The 20,735-nt window shown below is 44.5% G+C and overlaps 1 protein-coding gene across 4 annotated transcripts in view; it reads left to right on the top strand.

The window, feature by feature from the left end:
* The first annotated feature begins 3,703 nt into the window (after window positions 1–3,703).
* DDX59 (DEAD-box helicase 59) overlaps window positions 3,704–20,735 on the top strand; it is a 30,523-nt gene continuing 13,491 nt past the window's right edge. For all 4 annotated transcript variants that reach the window (XR_014778830.1, XM_084779871.1, XM_084779872.1 and 1 more), the window contains exons 1-5: window positions 3,704–3,849; window positions 5,049–5,845; window positions 7,686–7,853; window positions 12,759–12,848; window positions 19,916–20,167. Coding sequence is in view for 3 of the 4 variants with exons in the window: in XM_084779871.1 (XP_084635997.1) it covers window positions 5,060–5,845; window positions 7,686–7,853; window positions 12,759–12,848; window positions 19,916–20,167 (1,296 nt within the window). In the remaining variant the exon portion in view is untranslated. The remainder of the gene's footprint in view (window positions 3,850–5,048; window positions 5,846–7,685; window positions 7,854–12,758; window positions 12,849–19,915; window positions 20,168–20,735) is intronic.

Raw genomic sequence — 20,735 nt, 5'->3', positions numbered from 1 at the left:
GGAAAAAAAAATGCAGAAACAAAGCAATGTGAGACAAAATGTCTACAAAAGTACCATTGATTTTGGCTATCCACATCCGCACATGAGACATACCCTTAAGTGTGGTTTATATACTTTGTGAGACTCCATGGGAGAGAATCATTTTTCTTTGCAAGCAGATGTCAGTTAGAGACAGCTTAGTTACGGATGGGAGCTCCTAGCAGTGCTGGGACCCTATCTGGCTTGAACCTGTACAGGCACTGAGGATGCTGTCTCTGCAGGTCCAGACATACGCGGACCTGTTGTGTCCACAACAAATTCCTGTTGTGTTTGGGATACACTGTTTCCTTCATCTTTCGGCCTCCTTTCCCTCCTTGGGGTTTGACGAAGACATCCTATCATCTAGGACTAAGTGTTCCAAAATTTTTCACTCTCTTCACATTGTCAAGTTAGTTTCTCCTCTGTTGCAGGAGGAAGCTTCTCTGATGATGGCAGAGTCGGGCGCTGATCTGTGGATCTAGCAGAATGTCATCAGGAATCATTTTGTTGCTGTGGTCCTCCAGCACAAGAGTGCTTGAACAAGAGTATTCCGTTTCCCCTAGGCCAATCTAGTTGCAGGTTCTTGGCTACCTGAGCAGCTATGAGTTTTATCTCATGGACTGACTCTTAGAACCAATCAAAATGGTTGGTTACTCCTACAATGGTTATGTCACTACTGCACCAGTATTATCATGTGGGCAGGTCACTGTTTGTAAGATTACAGGTTCTGTAGCTGGGCTGGTGGTTATCTTCCTCCTCTCGTAGTGTATAGAGAACTTTCCAGTTCACAAACACTAGTCAACAGGAGTGAAAGCTCTAAATAGGCATCAGCTTGACCTCTCCATGGCACTGGAGATTTCACTGGGTGGCAAAAGATGTCAAATCGAGGCATTAGTCAACCAGTTATCTGTTGACTCCATTTGGGTTTCTTTCATATATGTATACATTTTAAAAGCTGAAAACACAGACCCCCCCAGACATATATAAAGCTTTTGTTTTTATCTATCTGTTGAGATAAATCTAAATTTTAAAAAGCATGTGTAGAAGCCCTTCAGCATACATAGTTCACAATGCACACAACAAAATGGGTAAAGGACTTAGAATTTCTCAAATGCAAAATGAAAACAAAATCACCTGATACCAACTAATGAAAACTGTTGCTTTTTTTGGATGTGTGATCTTATAGAAATCTATAGACACATATAGATATATTTTTTATAAAGCCAAGTGTGTATATAAGCCAGTTTTGACAAAATAGATGCTAGTACAAAACATGAAAAACATGCTACAAACAGGGATTATTTGTATATATATTGCAATGTATATAGTTGACTAAATAAAATATATGTACAGTTTTAAATGCGGAGGTCTATGAATGAGTAAACAAGTTCAACTTTATCAGTAATCAAGGAATGCACAATAAGATAATGTGATATTTATTCACATCAAAAAGGAAGAAGTAGGGGGCTGGAGAGGTGGCTCAGAGGTTTAGAGCACTGGCTGCTCTTCCAAAGGTCCTGAGTTCAATTCCCAGCAACCACATGGTGGCTCACACCATCCGTAACAAGATTTGGTACCTTCTTCTGGCCTGCAGGCAGAACACTGTACACATAATAAATAAATACATCTTTTAGCTGGGCATGGTGGCACACACCTTTAATCCCAGCACTTGGGAGGCAGAGGCAGGCCGATCGAGGCCAGCCTGGCCTACAAAGTGAATCTAGGACAGCCAGGGTTACACAGAGAAACCCTGTCTTGAAAAACAATAAAACAAAACAAAAAAGCAAGAAGTCTGAGAAATAACAGAAATTGGAAAGAATGTGGAACGTGAGAGTATAGAAACTGGTCCAACCACCTGGGAGACAGTTCAGAGTCGCCCTGTGAGACTGAACACCTCCCAGCCCAGGAAATAGTTTGGAGGGTGAGAATCACTTGCCCCATTAGCCTGAGTTTGAACTGCAGAACCCATTTAAAAAGCTGGATGTAGTGGCACACATCTGTAACACTAGGGTTCCTATAGTGAGGTGGGAGACACACACAGATCCATCTAGAAGCTCCCTGGCCGGCTATCTTGGAACTTGCAACGTGGCGGCAACCAGAGAGTCTGCCTCACCAAGGTGCAGAGAACTTGGCTTCCTAAAGTCATGTTCTGACCTTCACCTACGAGTAACAAATACAACTTTAAAAATTAAAAAAGATAAATTTGAAGCTGGACACCTGTAAATCCTCTGACCGTACAGTGCATCTCCAAGGGCGGTAAACAAGGGTGCTCCTAGGAGCCGTGCTTACGATTGCAGGGACACAGTCTGGCTCTGTAGGGCACAAATTTATCTGACTGGAGGAGGGAGCTTTTCAGGAAAAAGGTACAAGCTGGCCATAGAGACAGGACGATCAGAAGTTCAGGGCCATACTCTGCTACATAGAAAGTCTAACATCAGACATGAGACCCTTTCCTGGACTCACTTTGTAGACCAGGCTGGCCTCGAACTCACAGAGACACGCCTGCCTTTGCCTCCCCTTCCAAGTGCTGGGATTAAAGATGTGTGCCACCGTGCCTAGCTGAGACCCTTTCTTAAAAGACCAAAGTAAGAAAAAGAAAGTTAAAGTTATGAATAAATATTAAGTTCAAAAGTGGATACTGATTTATATTGGGAAACGGCAAAATAAATGTCACCAAAGTCAGGTAAGAGTTACTGCAAGTTTGTAACACTCACACTCAGAAAAATGCATATATTTAGTGCACTTAATATAGACAAAGGATGTAAAGTGGCCCCATATTCACATGTCCTATGGAACTGAATACATTCCTGGCAGGAACAATATTCCATCTGTCTGATCAGTAAAGCAAAATTCCATAGTACATGTAGCAGCTTCAGAGAATCACAGAAAAAAATGTTAATAAAAGCAAATACTGAAAGGTTACACACATATATAAAATATGGTAGTATATTATTTTTAGAAAGCTCAAGACGGAAATGAAACATTGTCAGCCAAAATGCATCTACTGAAAATGGCAAACTGAACACACACACACACACACACATGATCAGGATGAAGCAAGTAGAATTCCAGAAATAAATATAAATTAATTTACCAATAACAACATGAAGTCGAATTTTTGTTTTATTAGTATGCTCACGCTTAAAACAGCTGGTAAGTTTAATTTTTGTATGCACCAAATATTAGTCTGAAAGTTATAAATGTAAGAATTAGGTCGGAAAGAAAAAAAGAAAAAAAAAAAAAGACTTGACGTCCCAAACATTATCTCAACATCCCCTGCTTCCCTTCCCCTATTTCCTCCCCACCCCAACAGAAGTGCAGGCGTCCTGAGATTTGCCAGGCTGTTCCAGCAGTTGGCCGAGCAAAGGCCACTCATGAAACTAAGGATAGACTTTGAAGAGTATTTGTTGTTGTTTTTTCTTGGTTTTGCTTTGCATAGGGCCAAGTATCAACTACACCATATCAAGTTGCTCGGATTCGGGAGTTATTCTCGGCAGCTGGAGGGAGAAGAGGGTTTTCTGGCCCACTCAAACTTCCCACTTTCTAAGCGTGCCAGCCCCCGCCCTTCCTGGCAAATTCTACTTTCTCACCAGCCTACTCCCAGCTGCACACTCCTCCATGAGGATTCCCGCTCCCGCCCTCCACCCTGCGCGTAGGGCCCCCCGCAGCGCGTCACGGCGGGGGCGGGGCCATCTGGAGCTCCGCCTTCCGCCGCGCGCAGGCGCGGGGCCCTCAAACCCCCGGCCTAGGCTAGTCGGCCGGCCGGAAGCTCGGCCCAGCGCCTGGAAGGGAGCGGCCCGAGCGGGAACGGACGCGGCCCGGTCCGCGCGGGTGAGCGTGCGCCGCCCTGGCAGCTCGGGCCCCGGACTCCCGCTCCTGGGCTCCATAACCCGGGCGCGAGGCGGCGGCTGCGGCGTGTATCGCGCCGCTCGCTAGGGTCCTCGTGACGTGCGCGTGCCTGGAGCGCGGGCCCGCGGGCGGCTGGGGTGGGCGGGAATGCGCCGGGTGCGGGCGTTGCCTAGTGCAGGAGGAGTGGGTTGCAGGCTCGCTCGCTGCAGCCCAGAGCGGCCCCACCTCTTGCCGCTTTCCCAGATGGCCCTGCCAGATCCTCAGATCCTCTAGACTAGGCGGCTTGGGTGCCATTTTTTTTTTAATAGGAAATGAGATATAGCGACTTAAGGCTTTTTTAAAAATGATATTTCATAGTCCCAAAATAAGGTTAAGCATTCTTTCCCCAAACACTACTTTGTGAAAACAGTTAGAATGTTCAACAGAGCAAAAATACTTGGTTTCTAATACTTAGAAATTGTTTTTTGATAAATAAACTTTATTCTTGGGTGGCTGGATTCTTCATCTGCATATGTGTATGTTTGTGTGTGTGAATACCAGTGTTTTCCTTTGGAATGTGGAACTCACGTGCTCGCAAAGCACTCTACCACAAAAATACATTCCCAGTCACACATAATGTATATACACGTGTATTTATTATGCTATCTGATATGTATATAATGTAAAAATAAAACGTGTATGTGTTATATATGAATTTAAGGTTGCAGTGACCTACTTACCGCTGTTGTGAAGGTGGAAAAACAAAACAGAGCAAAACAGTAACACATAAAATGAGCACTCTGTTACTTATATAAATATAATAGCATTTCCCCATGTTTTGTATGTAGTTTTGATTTTTAAGATTCTAATTGTAGAATATATTCTTTTGTGAAAATGCTGCTGAATTTCTATAATATCCGCCCCCTGTAAATACAAATAAATGATCAGTAAACAGAAATAGGTGGTGTGCACAGGAGGGCTGTGGGGAAATGTAGTCAGTATTTCATTCACCCGTGTGTGAGGAAAAGGACTGTATCCCCTCCCCCAGAGGAAATTGATAAGTGGAAGTTTGGCTTAAGTAGGGACATGATGTCTTCATTATTATCGCTTTGACTAAAAGTCTTGACACAACATCATATGGCACTAACATGTGAGCTTAATTGAGGGTAAATATCTATTTCATGGTGCAATTTCCTCAACAGAATATTGAAGAATGTTTGTTCCAAGATCTTTAAAAATCAAGAGGAGTTCTAATGATGACCTCAAAAGCTGCGTAGCTAAGAAAAGTAAGCCAGAGGTGGAAAGCCTCCAGGGGGAAGGAGATGGAGACACTCCCGCTCATGCTGCAGTTAGGAAAGACAGACCGAGCAGTGCGTCAAGCCCCTTACCCAGTCCTTCTAGCCATTTGGCTGAGGTTTGTCCGGTAGGACCCGAACAGGATGTGAAGGACAGCCATCCTTCTGAAGAGCCTATAAAGTCATTCTCCAAAACCCAGCGGTGGCCAGAGCCTGGGGAGCCTGTGTGTGTCATCTGTGGTCGTTACGGAGAGTATATCTGTGACAAGACAGATGAAGACGTGTGTAGCTTGGAGTGCAAAGCAAAACATCTGCTGCAAGTTAAGGAAGATGCATTAAAACCTGGCAGCCCACGGGGAGCTGCTTCGGAGCCAGAGTCCCCACTGGATGCCTTTTATGTCTACAAAGAGCACCCCTTTATTGTGACCCTCAGGGAGGACCAGATTGAAACCCTTAAGCAGCAACTAGGAATCTCGGTTCAAGGACAAGAAGTCGCCAGACCCATTATTGACTTTGAGCACTGTGGCTTCCCTGAGACCTTAAATCAGAACTTGAAGAAATCAGGCTACGAAGTGCCAACTCCCATCCAGATGCAAATGGTTCCTGTGGGCCTTCTGGGAAGAGACATTCTGGCCAGTGCAGACACTGGCTCAGGGAAAACAGCCGCTTTCCTCCTGCCCGTTATCATCCGAGCTCTGTGTGAGGTAATTCACTGATTTGATATGTATTCGCCACAGAAACATGTGGGGTTTAACCAAGTGTCACTGTAACTAACAAATTTGCGAGCTGTAGCTCAAGTGTCTGTCAATCAAGTCGTCCAAGCGTCTGGTGATCGTATGTGAAGCAACATTTCAAAGAATACTCTTTTTATTGTGTTGAACTAGAGATCTCTTCCTGGAAGGTCTAAAAGTTAATTTCCTTACAAAGCGTTTTATTTTTTTTAGCAGGTTTTCTATAAAAGAGCATGAAGCTTTGATCTGCAAGGGGGAAAGAAGCCTCTGTTTAGCATATGGGTGAGCTGTCATTTATGTCAGCTGAGCCTCTTGGGTTTTGGAGAAACTGGCATTGTGTGATGAAGTTCTAATGCTGCTACAGCAAATCAAAGTACATTCTTAAGTGCCACCTGAGTGTCATCTTTAACTCCTACTGCTGGGCCTCGTGGCACAGGCCTGTAATCCCAGCACTCCAGAAAATGAGGCAGGAAGACTGGGTTCTAGACAGCTGAGGCTACGTAGTAAGACCCTGTCTCCAGCAAAACAGACCATGAGACACTAGCTTCTTTGTTAGTTTGTAGCGCATACAGCATTTTCACACGCAGTTTCACAAACTCTGCGTATTTGTTTTCCTAGTACATGCCAAGCGTCATCATCTGCAGTGGTTTGGAACCAGAAGGAGTTAAGATTTGGGAGTTTTCCCAATTTTAGAATATTTGCATAGCTGTTACTGGATGAGCATCCCTAATTCAGAAATACAAAACACAAAATGCTCCAGAATCTGAAACTTTAAAAAAAAAAAATGTAATTTTATTGACATGTACGGGTGTTTTCTTACATGTACTGCCTGCGTGCATTGTGCCCTTGAAGGCTAGAACGGGATATTGGCTCTCCCATAACTGGAGCTGCGGGAGGCAGTGAGCTGTCATGGGAGGACTGGGATCACACCTGGGTCCTCCTCAGGAGAGCCAGTGCTCTTAACCACCGAGCCATCCCTACAGCCCCAGGATCTGAACCTTTGAATACCATGCCGGCTGCCAAAAGGTTTCCTATTTAGAGGGCACATTGGTTTCAGACTTCTGGATTGAGGATGCTCAGCCTGTTCTCATGAGCTGTGGGCTGTGCATGTGGTGGGAAGAGCGAGAAGTGTGGCAGAGAGGAAAGAGAAGAAAGAGCAAGTGAGGGTAGTGTGAGGGGAAAGTACCAGATGTCTCTAAAGTACAACTCAAGCACTGTGATTATTCAGAGCTAAGGGATTGGATAGGCTGTGGCTGCCTGTCACACAGCCATATGTAAACTGAAGTTCTTTGGCCTGCGTCTGCCTTCCAAGTGCTAAGATTAATAGTTTTGGGTTTTTTGGGGGGGGGGGGAGGGGTTGATAGCTTTTAGTTGTTTGCCTACTAATTTTTTTTCCAAAGTTAATTTTTATAGCCGGGCATAGTGATTCATGTCTGTAACCCCTGCATTGGAAGTTCTTTGGCCAAAGATGTAAATGTGTCAAAGTGGAGAGGGAAGAATCCAGGTGCCAAAGTCCCAAGCTTTGGTGGGCCTTCATGGTGACCAGGGGGTTCCTCCTGCAGGAGGATTGCTAGAGATTTGAGTACATCTTTCTCGCCTTGTTTACTATGTACACCTTCCCCACTTTTGATCTTTAGTTGTTTAAGTTGTATGAGAAATGGGTGCAAGTTCTGATAATGTTTTGGAGGGAAAATCTGCATGGGGTGAGCAGAAGGCTCCTATCTGGGGCTGATGGTGTCGCTGCGAAGGGCGTAGTTCATGTCAGCAGGAAGTAGTTGTTGGAGTTTGTGTGTTGTTTTTCTCTTCTTTGCAGGATAAAACTCCGTCTGCGCTCATTCTCACACCAACAAGAGAGTTAGCCATTCAGATAGAGAGGCAAGCCAAGGAATTGATGAGTGGCCTGCCACGCATGAAGACAGTGCTTCTTGTGGGGGGCTTACCCCTACCCCCACAGCTCTATCGGTTACGACAGCATGTTAAGGTAAGTGTCTGTCTGGTAGAAGACCTTTGAAGGTTCTGTAAGCAATAGAGGAATGTGTGTGCACATCTATTGAAGTGTTTTTGTTTTGTTTTGTTTTGGTTTGGTTTGGTTTGGTTTTTCGAGACAGGGTTTCTCTGTATAACAGGCCTGACTGTCCCGGACTTGCTTTGTAGACCAGGCTGGCCTCAAACTCAGAGATCCGCCTGCGTCTGCCTTCCAAGTGCTGAGATTAATTGTTTTGGGTTTTTTTTGGGGGGGGGGGTTGATAACTTTTAGTTGTTTGCCTACTAATTTTTTTTCCCAAAGTTAATTTTCATAGCCGGGCGTAGAGATTCATGTCTGTAAGCCCTGCATTGGCGGTTGAAGCAGGAGTGTGATGGAAAGTTTGTAGTCAGCCTGAGCTACAGAGTGATTTGCCGGTATGTGCTATAGAGTGAGACTTTGTCTTAAAAGTGAAAACAAAACAGCAACAAAGAAACTAAAACGGTGGTGCATGCCTTTAATCCCAGCGCTCGGGAGGCAGAGGCAGGTGGATCGCTGTGAGGCCAGCCTGGTCTACACAGCGAGTCCAGGACAGCCAACTCTAACACAGAGAAACCCTGTCTTTAAAAAAAAAAAAAAAAAAAAGAAACTAAAACAAAAGGTCCATTTATGTGTGAAAAGAATGGGATACAGTTGGCGGAGTGCCTGTTATCCATTGAGCTCTGTTGGGAATTCTCATGCACCTCAATTCATGCAGCCATATTTGCCCTGGAGGTAGGTTTGTATATTTCGTCTTTCTTGGCGGGGAAGGCTGATCTCAGAAGCTGAGGTTTATATAAATGTTCATAACTGATCAACAATAATTGCCCAAACTAGAACCTTAGTTTTTCTGACTCTGCTACCCCTTCGCTGGGCTACAGTGTGTAGTCTGTTTTCTGATACATGAAAGTACTGTGATGTAATCTTAGCTTTGGAGCGTGCTAGCAGTGTGGTAGATAACCGGCTTTGCCTCCGCGAGCGCCGGCTTTCTTGAGTTAGAATGGTTGTATGTACTTGTCAGTTCAGTGCAAAAGAAGCTCGGCACAGAGCAGTAAAGGTGGACTAGAGCCTAGGTGCAGCAGTTGGCCCTGGGGTCCCTGCTGTTTTGGACATTGCTGCTTTTAGTTTCCGGGGGGGAGGGGGGTTTCTGAAGTTCCAAGGGAGGAGAGATAACAGGTTACCAACAGGCATAAAAACCCCACAATATTAACAAAAAAACTGTATTAAGACCTCTCTTGCTTATAGGACATCTCATCAGATGTGTTTGACAGATTTAAAACATGTAAAATACACTTGTAAGACATTGCCGATTGACAATTAGTGGGGAATTGTAGACCTCCACTATATTAAACTATATTAAACAGAGAAAGGTAATATTATACTAGTGACAGATTATAAGTTCAGCAGTATATATTTATAAGGTAAACCATTAAATATTTAATGAACACTGAACTGGGTTAGTAGAGCCTGCTGGAGTCTCTTAGAAGCACTTGACCTATTTTTATCGCACAGCATGGAAACGTGGCATGAGGAGGCATGTAGGTGCAGTTCTGCTCGCCTTTACATAGCTGACCTTTCATTCTTCTTTTCACTTTTTCAAAACAAGTTCTTGTGTGTTTGGAGGCCTCCAACTTCAGAGCATCCACCTCAGCCTTCTGAGTGCTGAGCTTGGCCTGTCCTGCTGGCTGCATTTCCATTCTTAGAAAAGCATAGTTAATACATTGGTAGTAATCTCTAGTTTTCAATAATTAGTCATTTATATGACTAGAGACAGTATTTCCATACATTAAAAAAAATCTCTACCTTCAACAAAAGAAACCAGTTCAGTATAAGAAACTCTTTTTTCCCAGTCTTCTTGGAAGAAAGTTTCTGACCTGGTCCCTGTTATTCCAAAATACTTCAGAATGTGATTCCTATAACCAAGGACAACATTCTGCATGTCCGTATGTAATTAAAGATTCGGGGAGTTAACACTGACATGTGAGTATAGATTAGAAATTAACATGGTGCCTGCTCTGGGGAGGCCGCTCACGTTTTATAGTTCCACCACCTTCTCTGTCACACACACACACACACACACACACACACACACACACACACACACACACCCTATCGCACACCCGATCCCCTGGCTCCAGAAGCTGGATGAAGCTGGATGTACTGGCAGCACCTCTAAATCCAGCACTATGGCTTCTGAGGCGGGAAGACTAAAGTTAAGGCCATCCTGGGCTACAGAGTAAAGGCCGGTCTCAAAAGGCATTCAAATAATAAGTAGGCACATCAGGCTGATGCGTTGTATTTGGATGGTGTATGTCATGGTGACTGTTGCCACCTTCACAGGATCTTGGGTCCCCTGAGAGATGGGCCTTTGGGCATGCCCTTGGTGGGTTACCTTGATTATATTAATTAATACGGGAGGACCCATCTTTTTTTTTTCAGATTTATTTATTTATTATGTATATACAATGCTTTGCCTGCATTAGGCCTGCAGGCCGGAAGAGGACACCAGATCTCATTACAGATGGCTGTGAGCCACCATGTGGTTGCTGGGCATTGAACTCAGAACCTCTGGAAGAGCAGATAGTGCTCTTAACCACTGAGCCGTCTTTCCAGCCCGGGAAGACTCATCTTAATTATGCTTGGACCATTCTCTGGTCAGGGGATACTGGGCTGTATAAAATTGAAAAAGCAAGCAGAGAAGGTGGTTGCCTCTCTGCTTTCTGGTTGTGATATGGTATAAGCAGCTACTCCAAGTGTTTTTTGTTTGTTTGTTTTTGTTTTGTTTTGGTTTGGTTTGGTTTTGGTTTTTTGAGACAGGGTCTCTCTGTGTAGCCTTGGCTGTCCTAGACTTGCTTTGTGACCAGGCTGGCCTCAAAGTCACAGTGATCCACCTGCCTCTGCCTCCCGAGTGCTGGGATTAAAGGCGTGCACCACCACGCCCGGCTGTTGTTTGCTTGTTTTTGATTTTTTTTTTCTCTTGGTTTACTCCAAGTTCTTATCCCTGGACTTCCTTGCCACAATTGGACTGTACCCTTGAGTTGTGCCCCAGAATAAACCTTTATCCCTTAAGTTGTTTTGTTGGGGTTTCTTTTTTGTTTGTTTGTTGTTGGTTGGGTTTTCAAGACAGGGTCTCTGTGTGCAGCCTTGGCTGTCCTGGAGTCACTTTGTAAACCAGGCTGGCCTCGAACTCACAGGGATCCGCCTGCCTCTGCCTCCCGAGTGCTGGGATTAAAGGCGTGCGCCAGCTTGTTGGGGTATTTTATTACAGCAACAGGAAAAGAATCTAAGAGAGTGCATCTCTGTCATCTTTGGTTTGTGGTGTTTCTTTAATCTTTATGATTTTTTTTTCCTGATTTTGACACTGCTACAATTTACAAGTCACTTCTTTTTGTTGTTGCTGTGATTTCTCTTACTATTCTTTTAGATTGTTTTTTAAATCTGTATGAGTGTTTTTGCCTACATGTATGTATATGTACCATGTGCATGCCTGGTATAGAGGAACTGGAGTTACAGATGGTTGTGAGCCACCACGTGGGTGCTGGGAACAGCAAGTGTTCCTAGCCACTGAGCCATCCTTTTGTTCTTTTTAAAATTTAGTATGTATATGGTGAGTATGTGTGATGTATGAGCACATGTGTGTGCAGGTATGTGCTCCTATGCAATTGCAGAGGCTGGAGGAGAACGCTGGGTGTCCTGCTGTCTTGAGACAGGCTCCCTTATGAAGCGGGAGTCCCACAGTGCTGGGATCACAGGCACACATGCAGCCATATCCAGCTTCCGTGCTGGGATCACAGGCACACATGCAGCCATATCCAGCTTCTGTGGGTGCTGAGGACCGGAACCCAGGACCTCCTGCTTGTACAGCAAGTGCTCTTGCCTGCTGAGCCAGCTTCCGGGTCTTCCCCTGGCCCCACGCCCCTCCGTCCTCGACCCCACTCTTCTCTCCCTCTTGGTCTGACTTATGGCAGTCCTCCTGCATCAGTATCTGAAGTGCTACAGTCACAGCTGTGCTCCCCTGTGCCCAGCTTTCATTGCACCCCTTTCAGTGGCTGACCTGTACTGTTTTCTTCCTTGAGATACTGGGGTACAACACCGTGTCTCAGGAATGCTAGGGCAACACCCCACCACTGAATGTTAACTTGTATTTTAACTGTAAGGTTTATTCTTTTTTCCTTTTGTACTTAGTATATCTTTTGGGAGAAGTGCTTTGGGATATGCAAATGTCTTGTGTTCATCAGTATTGAATCCGGTTTCCTGTTTTGTTTAAATGGTCTCTTCTCGTATTGTGATTTGGTTTGGCCCTGATTTGACCAGTAGAAGAACTTTGAACAGATTTCTGTGACTTTGGGTCATCGTTCCGTTATCTCTGAGTACTTGCTATCTACTTAAGGAGGTCCCTGTTTGCCTTATTTTTTTCCCTGGCCAGCCCTGGAATCATGCCTTTCTCCACGGAGCCCTTAAGTGGAGACCCGCTTCAGCGACTACATGGTGTACTTGTTGTTTGTGAACCACTCCTTCCTCCCATCGATCCTTTAGACTCATCTTTATGTATTATGTACTGGACAGACTTCTCCACTTACTATATAGCCATATAAGCAACAGTAGTATTTATTTGTTTCTTCCTATAGACTACAGATTGTCTGAGAGCAGAAACTGGGTATTACTTATTCATTGTGGTACTTTATACAGTATCTAGCATATGGTAGCTATTCAGTAAAAGCAGAATGAAAGGCCAGGTGCACTCCTACAATCCCAGCATTCAAAAGGCAGGAGGATTGAAAAGTCAAGGCAAACATGGGGTACATAGTGAAACCCTATCTCAAAAGAAAAAAAAAAAAGAGTGAATAAATCAGTAAATATTCTGTCTTATGCTTTCTTATTCAGGTTATCATAGCAACTCCTGGGCGACTTCTGGACATAACGAAACAGAGCTCCGTATCACTCAGTGGCATAAAAATTGTGGTAGTGGATGAAGTAAGTAGTCGTGTTTAAAACTATTAGTGACAGCCGAGCATGGTGGCGCACGCCTTTAATCCCAGCACTCGGGAGGCAGAGGCAGGCGGATCGCTGTGAGTTCAAGGCCAGCCTGATCTACAAAGTGAGTCCAGGACAGCCAAGGCTACATAGAGAAACCCTGTCTCGGGGGGGGAAAAAAATCAAAAAACCAAAACTTTTCATGAGGAGGCTGGGGCGATGACTGAGTGCAAACAGTGCCAGCTGCACTAGCATGAGGGCCTGAGCCGGGTCAGGGCTGGGCGTCCAGGTGCATGTCTGAAACCGCAGTGCTAGGAAGGCAAGGACAGGAAGATCCCGGAACTCACCAGCTGATCAGTGAGCTCTGGGCTCAGCTGGAGACTGTCTCAAAAATACGGTGGGTGGCTGGGAAGATGGCCCAGCGGGTAAGAGCATTTGCCATTCAAACTGATAACTTAAAAGCCAAATGCACTAGCAGCAAAAAGCAGTAAGAGAGTCCTTCGGCCAACAAGGTGGAAGGTCAGCATCTAGCACTAAGGTCGTTCTCTGACCTCCACTCATGCTTCCTTACATGCAATCATGCACATACACATACTTAGAAACATAAAGGTGTGTGTGTGTGTGTGTGTGTGTGTGCATGTGCGTGTGTGTGTGTGTGTGTGTGTGTGTACAGTAAAGCAAGCAGAAAGTGATTGAGGAAGATGTCACTATTGACCTCTGGCCTTCACCTACATATGGGCACATTTGTGTGTGCATTTGTAAGCACACATACACTACACATATGCATTAAAAAGCAGTCACTCGATTTTGTATAATTTATTTAAAAGTATAGTGTAGCTATGTAATGTCTTTGTTTATTTAGAACATTCTCTCTGAATGAAAAAAAAAAATTCCGGGACTTGTAAAAATTTATTGTACCGGTTTTAAGCTGACTCCTATGTACACTGCAGCAAAACTAAGGCAGTTACTTTAATGATAGCTCTTTTTTCTTCCTGGGCATTGGTATAATGGTTGTGAAACTTTTGTTGTTATTGTTAATATATCTGAGAAGCATTTATACCTTTGAAGTGTAAAATGAAGCTAAGTGCATTATTTTATTATATGTGTGTATATGTAAAACTTTTATTTATTTATTTATTCATTCATTCATTCATTCATTTATTGTGTATATGTGCTTGTGTACTTGCCATGTTGCCATGTGTGAGAGCAAAAGTTAGAGGACGACTTGTGGGTTCTCCCACATGTAAGTAAGGGATCAAACTCAGGTTTTCAGGATTGACAGCAAGCACCTTTACCTCTGAGCTGTCTTGTCAGCCTTATATCTTAAATTTTGTTGTTGTTGTTGTTGTTATTATTATTATTGTTATTATTATTATTAGTGTATGTGTGTGTGTGCACGCACATGCATGCCATGACACCTGTGTGGAAGGACATCAGAGACAACTTTTAGAAGGTGGGTCCTTCCTTTCATCATGTGTTCCAGGGATTGAACTCAGGTCATCAGGCTTTGCTACAAGTGCCTTTACCCTGAGCCATCCTGCCAGGCCTATATCATCATCATCATCATCATCATCATCATCATCATCATCATCATCATCACCACCACCACCACCACATTGATTAGGTCACATTCAGACAAGAATGAGAACTGAGCATATGCCATCCCTGCATCCAGGGCACATTTTTCTCCCCACCAGCAGTGACAACAGAGGTTTGGTGTTATGTAGCAGTGGTCTTAGTGCGATGCCAGGCCCTGACCGGTGATCACATCCCGGTGTGCCCTTGTCCCAGTGAACAGCCGGGGACACTCTCAGGTTTGTAAAGATGATGCAGCCACGGCTCAAGACTAGAGTTTGAACTTTTTTTTTTTCTTACCACTTCTTGTGTTTAATCTTATAGAGCAGTAGTGAGGGTGGGGAATGATGGAAAATGTCTCATAGACTAAGATAGCTAAAAGAAATGACAAATCATATAGTTGAGTCCTTTGAGAGGTCTGCTGAGTCAGTGTTTTCCTGCATGGCCGTTGGGTGGAGTTAGGTTGTACTCATTCTCCTATCTCTCCACGGCTTTTTAATTTAGTATGTCTTACTTACTTACTTATGCAGTAGACAAGGGTTCCTAGGGCCTGCCAGCCCATGGAACATGATGGTGCAAAAGCAACATCCGTTTAGGTATGGAGTGTCTGTTATGTGCCGCTCCTGCCCATGGGCCTCAGCATTTAAAGGGTGTAGGTTCTCTGCAGCTCAGAAGGGAAATGAGCTGGCAAACAGCCTTATTGGTTGTTTGTGCAGAAGTTAGCACAGGAGTATGTCTAGGTGCAGATTAACCAACTCCAGGTGTTGGCATGCAATCAATGGCAGAAACATTTTCATTGTGATCCAAACCTACATGACACTGAAGTGTTGAGAAAAAAGACATGCACTTGAAATAAAGGCTGGAACATTGTTCTGTCTATTGAGATACAGAAATACTCAGGTAGGAGCTGACAAGATGGCTCAGGCTTGCTTGCTGCCAACCTAGACAGTGTGAGTTCAGTCCCCAGAACCCACATGGTAGAAGGAGGGAACAAACTTTAACAAGTTGTTCTGTAATCTACAGACAACACACACACACACACACACCATTTGTACTTTAAAAAAAGTACTTAGATAAACAGTGTAGGCCAATGATTGGCAAATATTTCTTTAAAATAGCAGATGGAGGTGGGGTGCTGGATAAATAGTTCAGTGGTAAAGAACACTAGCTACTCTCCCAGAAGGCCGAAGCTTGATTCCCAGCTCCTACATTGCTGCTCACAACAGTCTTTAACTCCAGTTCCAAGGGATCTGATGACCTCTTCTGGCCTTCATGGGCACCAGATATTCACATGGTACACAGACATGCGTGCAGGCAAAACACTCAAACATAAATAAAATGATTCTTTCAAAAACTTAATAAGCCAAGCAGTGGTGGTACATACCTTTAATCCCAGCACCTGGGAGGCAGAGGCAGGCAGATCTCCATGAGTTCAAGGCCAGCCTGGACTACAGAATGAGTTACAGGACAACCAGAGCTGTTACATAGAGAAACCCTGTCCAGTGCCATCGTTTGAAACTAATCTTTACAATCATAGCAGTATGACAATAACCAGCATGATTGGTGGCACATACCTATGCCTTTACTGTAGCGCCCCAGGCAGGAGGATCATGAATTCAAGACCAGTCTAAGCCTCATAGCAAGACTGTATCTCAAGAAAACCAACAAAAACACAGCTGTGGGGCTAAGGAGATCAGTCAGTGAGGATCTAGAGTTTAAATCTCCTTTTATTTATGCAGATAAATAAGAGCAGAGTGTGGTAGCACAGTCATGTAATCTCAGAACTGGGGAAGTGGAGACTGGCAGAATTCTGGCTCAGAGGCCAGCCAGTGTGCCCTGCTTGGCAAGCCTTAGGCCACTGGGAGACCCTGTCTCAAAACAAAGGGTGAATGGCACCCCAGCTTGACCTCTGGCCATCACACTGGCTTGAATGTCTGTATATATACAGGCATACCTACATGAACACCACATACGCACATACATTAAAGAACTACAGGTGTGGGTACACATGGTTATAAACCCAGCACTCGCCCAGAGAAGCAGAGGAGGAGGACCTCAAGTTCCAGACCAGCCTGCGTTTTACAGTGTGTGGTTCTCCTCCACCAAGGCAGGAGAAGTCGGCGAGTCACAGAGCTTGGAAGACAGAGATCAAACACTCCAGGAACTGCTTCTGGGAGCTAGTTCAGCTTTACTTGGAGAGAACAAAGTAGTCCTTGGGGAGTGGGCGAGGCATTCCAGAATAGCTGTACAGAATTGATACCTAACTATCCTACAGGCACAGGGAGGGGAGAGCTAGCAGGGGCCTGTGTAAGGGGCCATATGTCAGATGTGGTTAGGGGCATCTATGTCTAAAGCCACTCTCCAGATGGAGTCAGGCAGAGAGCAGGAGGCTCTGCTGGGGAGAGGGAGTCCTGCACTTAATGCTGAGCTCAGAGTAGCTATCCGGACCTGGAGGACTGCAACCTCAAACCACAAGGTTATTCCAACAATAGAAATACTCTGATTCTACAGCTCTGTCCCAGGGCATCTGTCAGGCACCAGGCACAAAGGAGATACACATTCATACATTCGGACAAACACAATACACATAAATTAAAAATAAATCTTAAAAAAAAGGTGTAAAGTACTTGCCTAGCACTTGCAAAGTATTGGGTTATATCTGTTGCACTATGTATATATACATATATATTAGAAGAAGAAAAAAGTGAATGGATGTGACTGCTTCCCCTAGAATAATAGGGAAAGGTTGGAATTTGTCTTGAGAGCCGTAGTTTGTTAACTTGTAGGGGAAACTGCTATAAAATAAAATACTGTATTGTGTATATTACATGCTAATTGTCCAGGACAATTAAGGCCAGGAGTAGAATTAAGATAGTAAGTGATTTGACACTATTAAAAAATAGTAATGGGATCTGAACTGTTCCTCAGAAGATGGGGGAAATGTAAAAAACAGAGGACAGATGAAATATTTCAATGACGAGACTAGCAGAATCTTGTGGAGGGGAAGAAAAGAGACCAACAAGCTTGAAGAATTCTCCCTGAGAAATAATAGCAAGTGGCCTTGGGTAGCTAGGGTGGAGTCAAATTATAGAGGGCTCTGAAAGGGAGGCAGAAGCTTCTGGATTTGATGTGGGAGACAATGAGGCTTTCTAAATTATGAGCTGGGCGTGAGCATGGTAAAAGTGGTGGTTTAGGGAGGCTAGTCCTCTGCTCAGTACAAGAGTAATTAAAGAAGGACTCATAGAGACCAGTCAGCCAGCAAACCGGCCAAGGAGTGGAGGGGTCAAGGCAGGGTGGAGGCCCTGGGACTGAAGGGTTAAATCTGAGAGTGGCTGTAAAGTTATCTTGTCTGAGCCTTCTGATGACTGCCCATGGGGAAGAAGACCGCAGCTGGAGAGGTGACGCCATAAATTAGAGCTGGGCCTTTGATTTCAGAAAAGGGTAAATGAGTAAGTGCTGGGTCCTGGCAATACTGTCTGAGTTTGGCCTTCCTGTAAACAGTAGATGAAGGGGAGACATTCTCCTCCTTGCAGGGAGAGTGCATTGGAGTCTATGTGCTGTCTGCTTTCTCCAAGAGAAGGCTGGAGGGGAGTGAGCAGAGAGGTCTGAGGCTGAGGGGGTGGAGTTGGCTGCTGAGTCAGCACAGGAGTCTAAGGTGGGAACTGAGAGTGAATGATCTCCCTAAAGGAGGGATGGATGCCACTGTTGCAAGAGGGCCAGGACTCACGTAGTCCCTTGTATTTGAAACCTCTGCTCCACATCACCATCTGTGTCCCTTGTTGGGCCTTCCCTTTGGCCTAGAATTCTGCGCGCACCCCCCCCCATCCTGCTCCTTCCTCGCTGCTTCAGAATAAGGGACTCAGAAGCTGACCGATGGCCCTCAGGGTCGGGGCTTCTTCCTTCTGCTCCGGTGGAAGCACTTGCTACTCTTCCTGAGGACCTGGGTTTGGTTCCCAGCACTCACCTGGTGGGTCACAACCATCCCCAATTCGCGTTCCAGGGAATCCAACACCCTTTTCTTACCTCCCAGGTATCAGGCATACATGCAAGCAAAATACTCATACACATAAAATAAATGACTTCAAAGCCAGCTTGGCCTACCTGTAAACCATAATCTCCAAATGAAAGGAAACAACAGCAAACACACAAAAGCATGGAACCCCTGGTGTGCCCAAGAAACGTTATCCAGACTGGCTTTCTCACTTGAGTAGCCTGATTCGGCAGCCCCCTGGTTGGGTGATTCCTAGATTTTGAGAAGTTCGGGACAGTGATTTGTTGCTTGTTACAAAATTAGGCCTTATTTAGTGCTTAGAGTTAAGGTTGCCCATACATTTATGAAAGGCATCCTTTTTGGGGGTCTTTTGACATGCCAGATATTTGCTAGTTTAGCAGATACAGTAAAAAGGGGTACTTATGAGTTCTGCCCCATGGAGCTGTAGCAAGTATCTCCATGCCTATCTCCATGGCAACATGGCAGTGGCAAACCATGGGTGATGCTTATGATGAGATTTGAATGAAGATATTTCTGGAAGGGAGACTGACGGGACAACCAGTGCACATTAGTGGTAAAGTTTTTGTATGAATTTTGGAGAAATACCAATATTTGAACCATAGTCAACATTTAAACCATAGCTATCCCCAACACTAATCTTTAAATTTAAAATAATCCTATTATATAGAACATATCCATGGCTAGAAGGAAATAAAACTTTGAAAAACAGTGAGCCCTAACAGCCATGGTGGCTCATACCTCTATAAAACCAGCACTTGGAAAGCTAAGGCAGGAAGATCGTGAGTTCAAGGCCAGCCCAGCCTGTATATCAAGATCCTGTCTCCAAAATACTAGGCCAACAGATGTGGTTCAATAGTGAGACACTAGCATGCACAAAGACCTGGGTTAAATTCTCAGCATTGTTAAACAAAAGTATAACAAGCACCCTAGCCCCCCCACACACACACAACAGCTCTCTAGGCCTCTCCTTGGGAGACATTTGGTTTTTCAGGGTTTCACTCTATGGTCTAGTCTGGTCTTGAACCCAGTCCTCTGCCTTAGTGTGCCAAGTGCTGGGATTGCAGTGTAAACCGTTTCCCAGGTTGATTAATTTCTTGACTATATACTACACTGTCTTGTAGTATAAACAGTGTCGTACTACATAGTGTTTGTTGTTTTTCTCTGAGCAATCATTTATTAACCAGTAAACAGCTTTCTGATCATTTTTCATAATGGCACAGGGTTATGTGTTGCCATAATTTAAAAGTGCCTTGTTGAAGTATGTAGGATGTCTATTTTTATAGCTATTAATGATGATAATCCTTACCGTTTATAATTTTACATAAACACTTCCCTGTTGATCTTTTTATATTATAACTCATTTTTCTGTGTTTTTATTTATTTATTTTTTTTTTGTCTGTTCTTAATTATGTAGTCTCATCCTGGGTGGTTCTGGGCTGTCGTGCTGAATAGGCCTGACTTTCGGATGCCTTTGTTTTAGGCTGACACCATGTTAAAGATGGGCTTCCAACAGCAGGTGCTTGACGTTTTGGAAAACATTCCTGGTGATTGTCAGACCATCCTGGCTTCTGCCACGATTCCAGGCAGCATAGAACAGCTCGCAGAGCAGCTTCTGCATAATCCTGTGAGGATTACTACCGGGGACAAGAACTTGCCCTGCCCCAGCGTGCGGCAGATCATCCTGTGGGTAGAAGACCCAGCCAAAAAGAAGAAGTTATTTGAAATCCTAAATGTGAGTAGTCAAGAGTTGGCCATGTTTTGTCACTTGGGCTTGCACTTCCACAGCTCCAGAGAGAGTGACATTTAAGGGGAGCTTTGGAGGAATCCTGGTGCAGGTATATACCTACATAAGAATTCTGTAAGGAACAGATTAAGTTTTACTTCAGATGTGTGTTTGAAAGAGACCTTTGTTATGTATCACTGGCTTGCTTGGTATGCATAGCCCAGGTTCCTGACACTCCTCCTGCCTCCGTCTCCTCAGTACTGGGATTAAAGGAATTTGCTCCCATGCCCAGCTCAAAGTTTTATTTATGAACATATGCAGTATAGATGTCTAGTTGGGATTTTGGGGCCACACATCTCAATCATTCGATTTCACCAATAAAGACTCAGGAGCCAGATGCTGGGGTGAAAGCCTGCTAGCTCAGAGAGGCAGAGGAAGCAACCAGCTGACCTACCTCTTCAGCTGGTGTCTCAGAAGCTCTTTCTCCCTCACCATCTCAAAAACTCCTAAAACCGAATGTCCCTCCCTTCTACTTCCTGTGCATCTCTCTATCCGTCCTCCTGACTTCCTCTTACTC

Source organism: Acomys minous, assembly GCF_964271855.1.
Source record: "Acomys minous genome assembly, chromosome: 1".
NCBI classification, from domain to species: Eukaryota; Metazoa; Chordata; class Mammalia; order Rodentia; family Muridae; genus Acomys; species Acomys minous.
The sequence above is the reverse complement of the archived record's forward strand: the minus strand, read 5'-3'. Positions and strand labels throughout refer to the sequence as shown.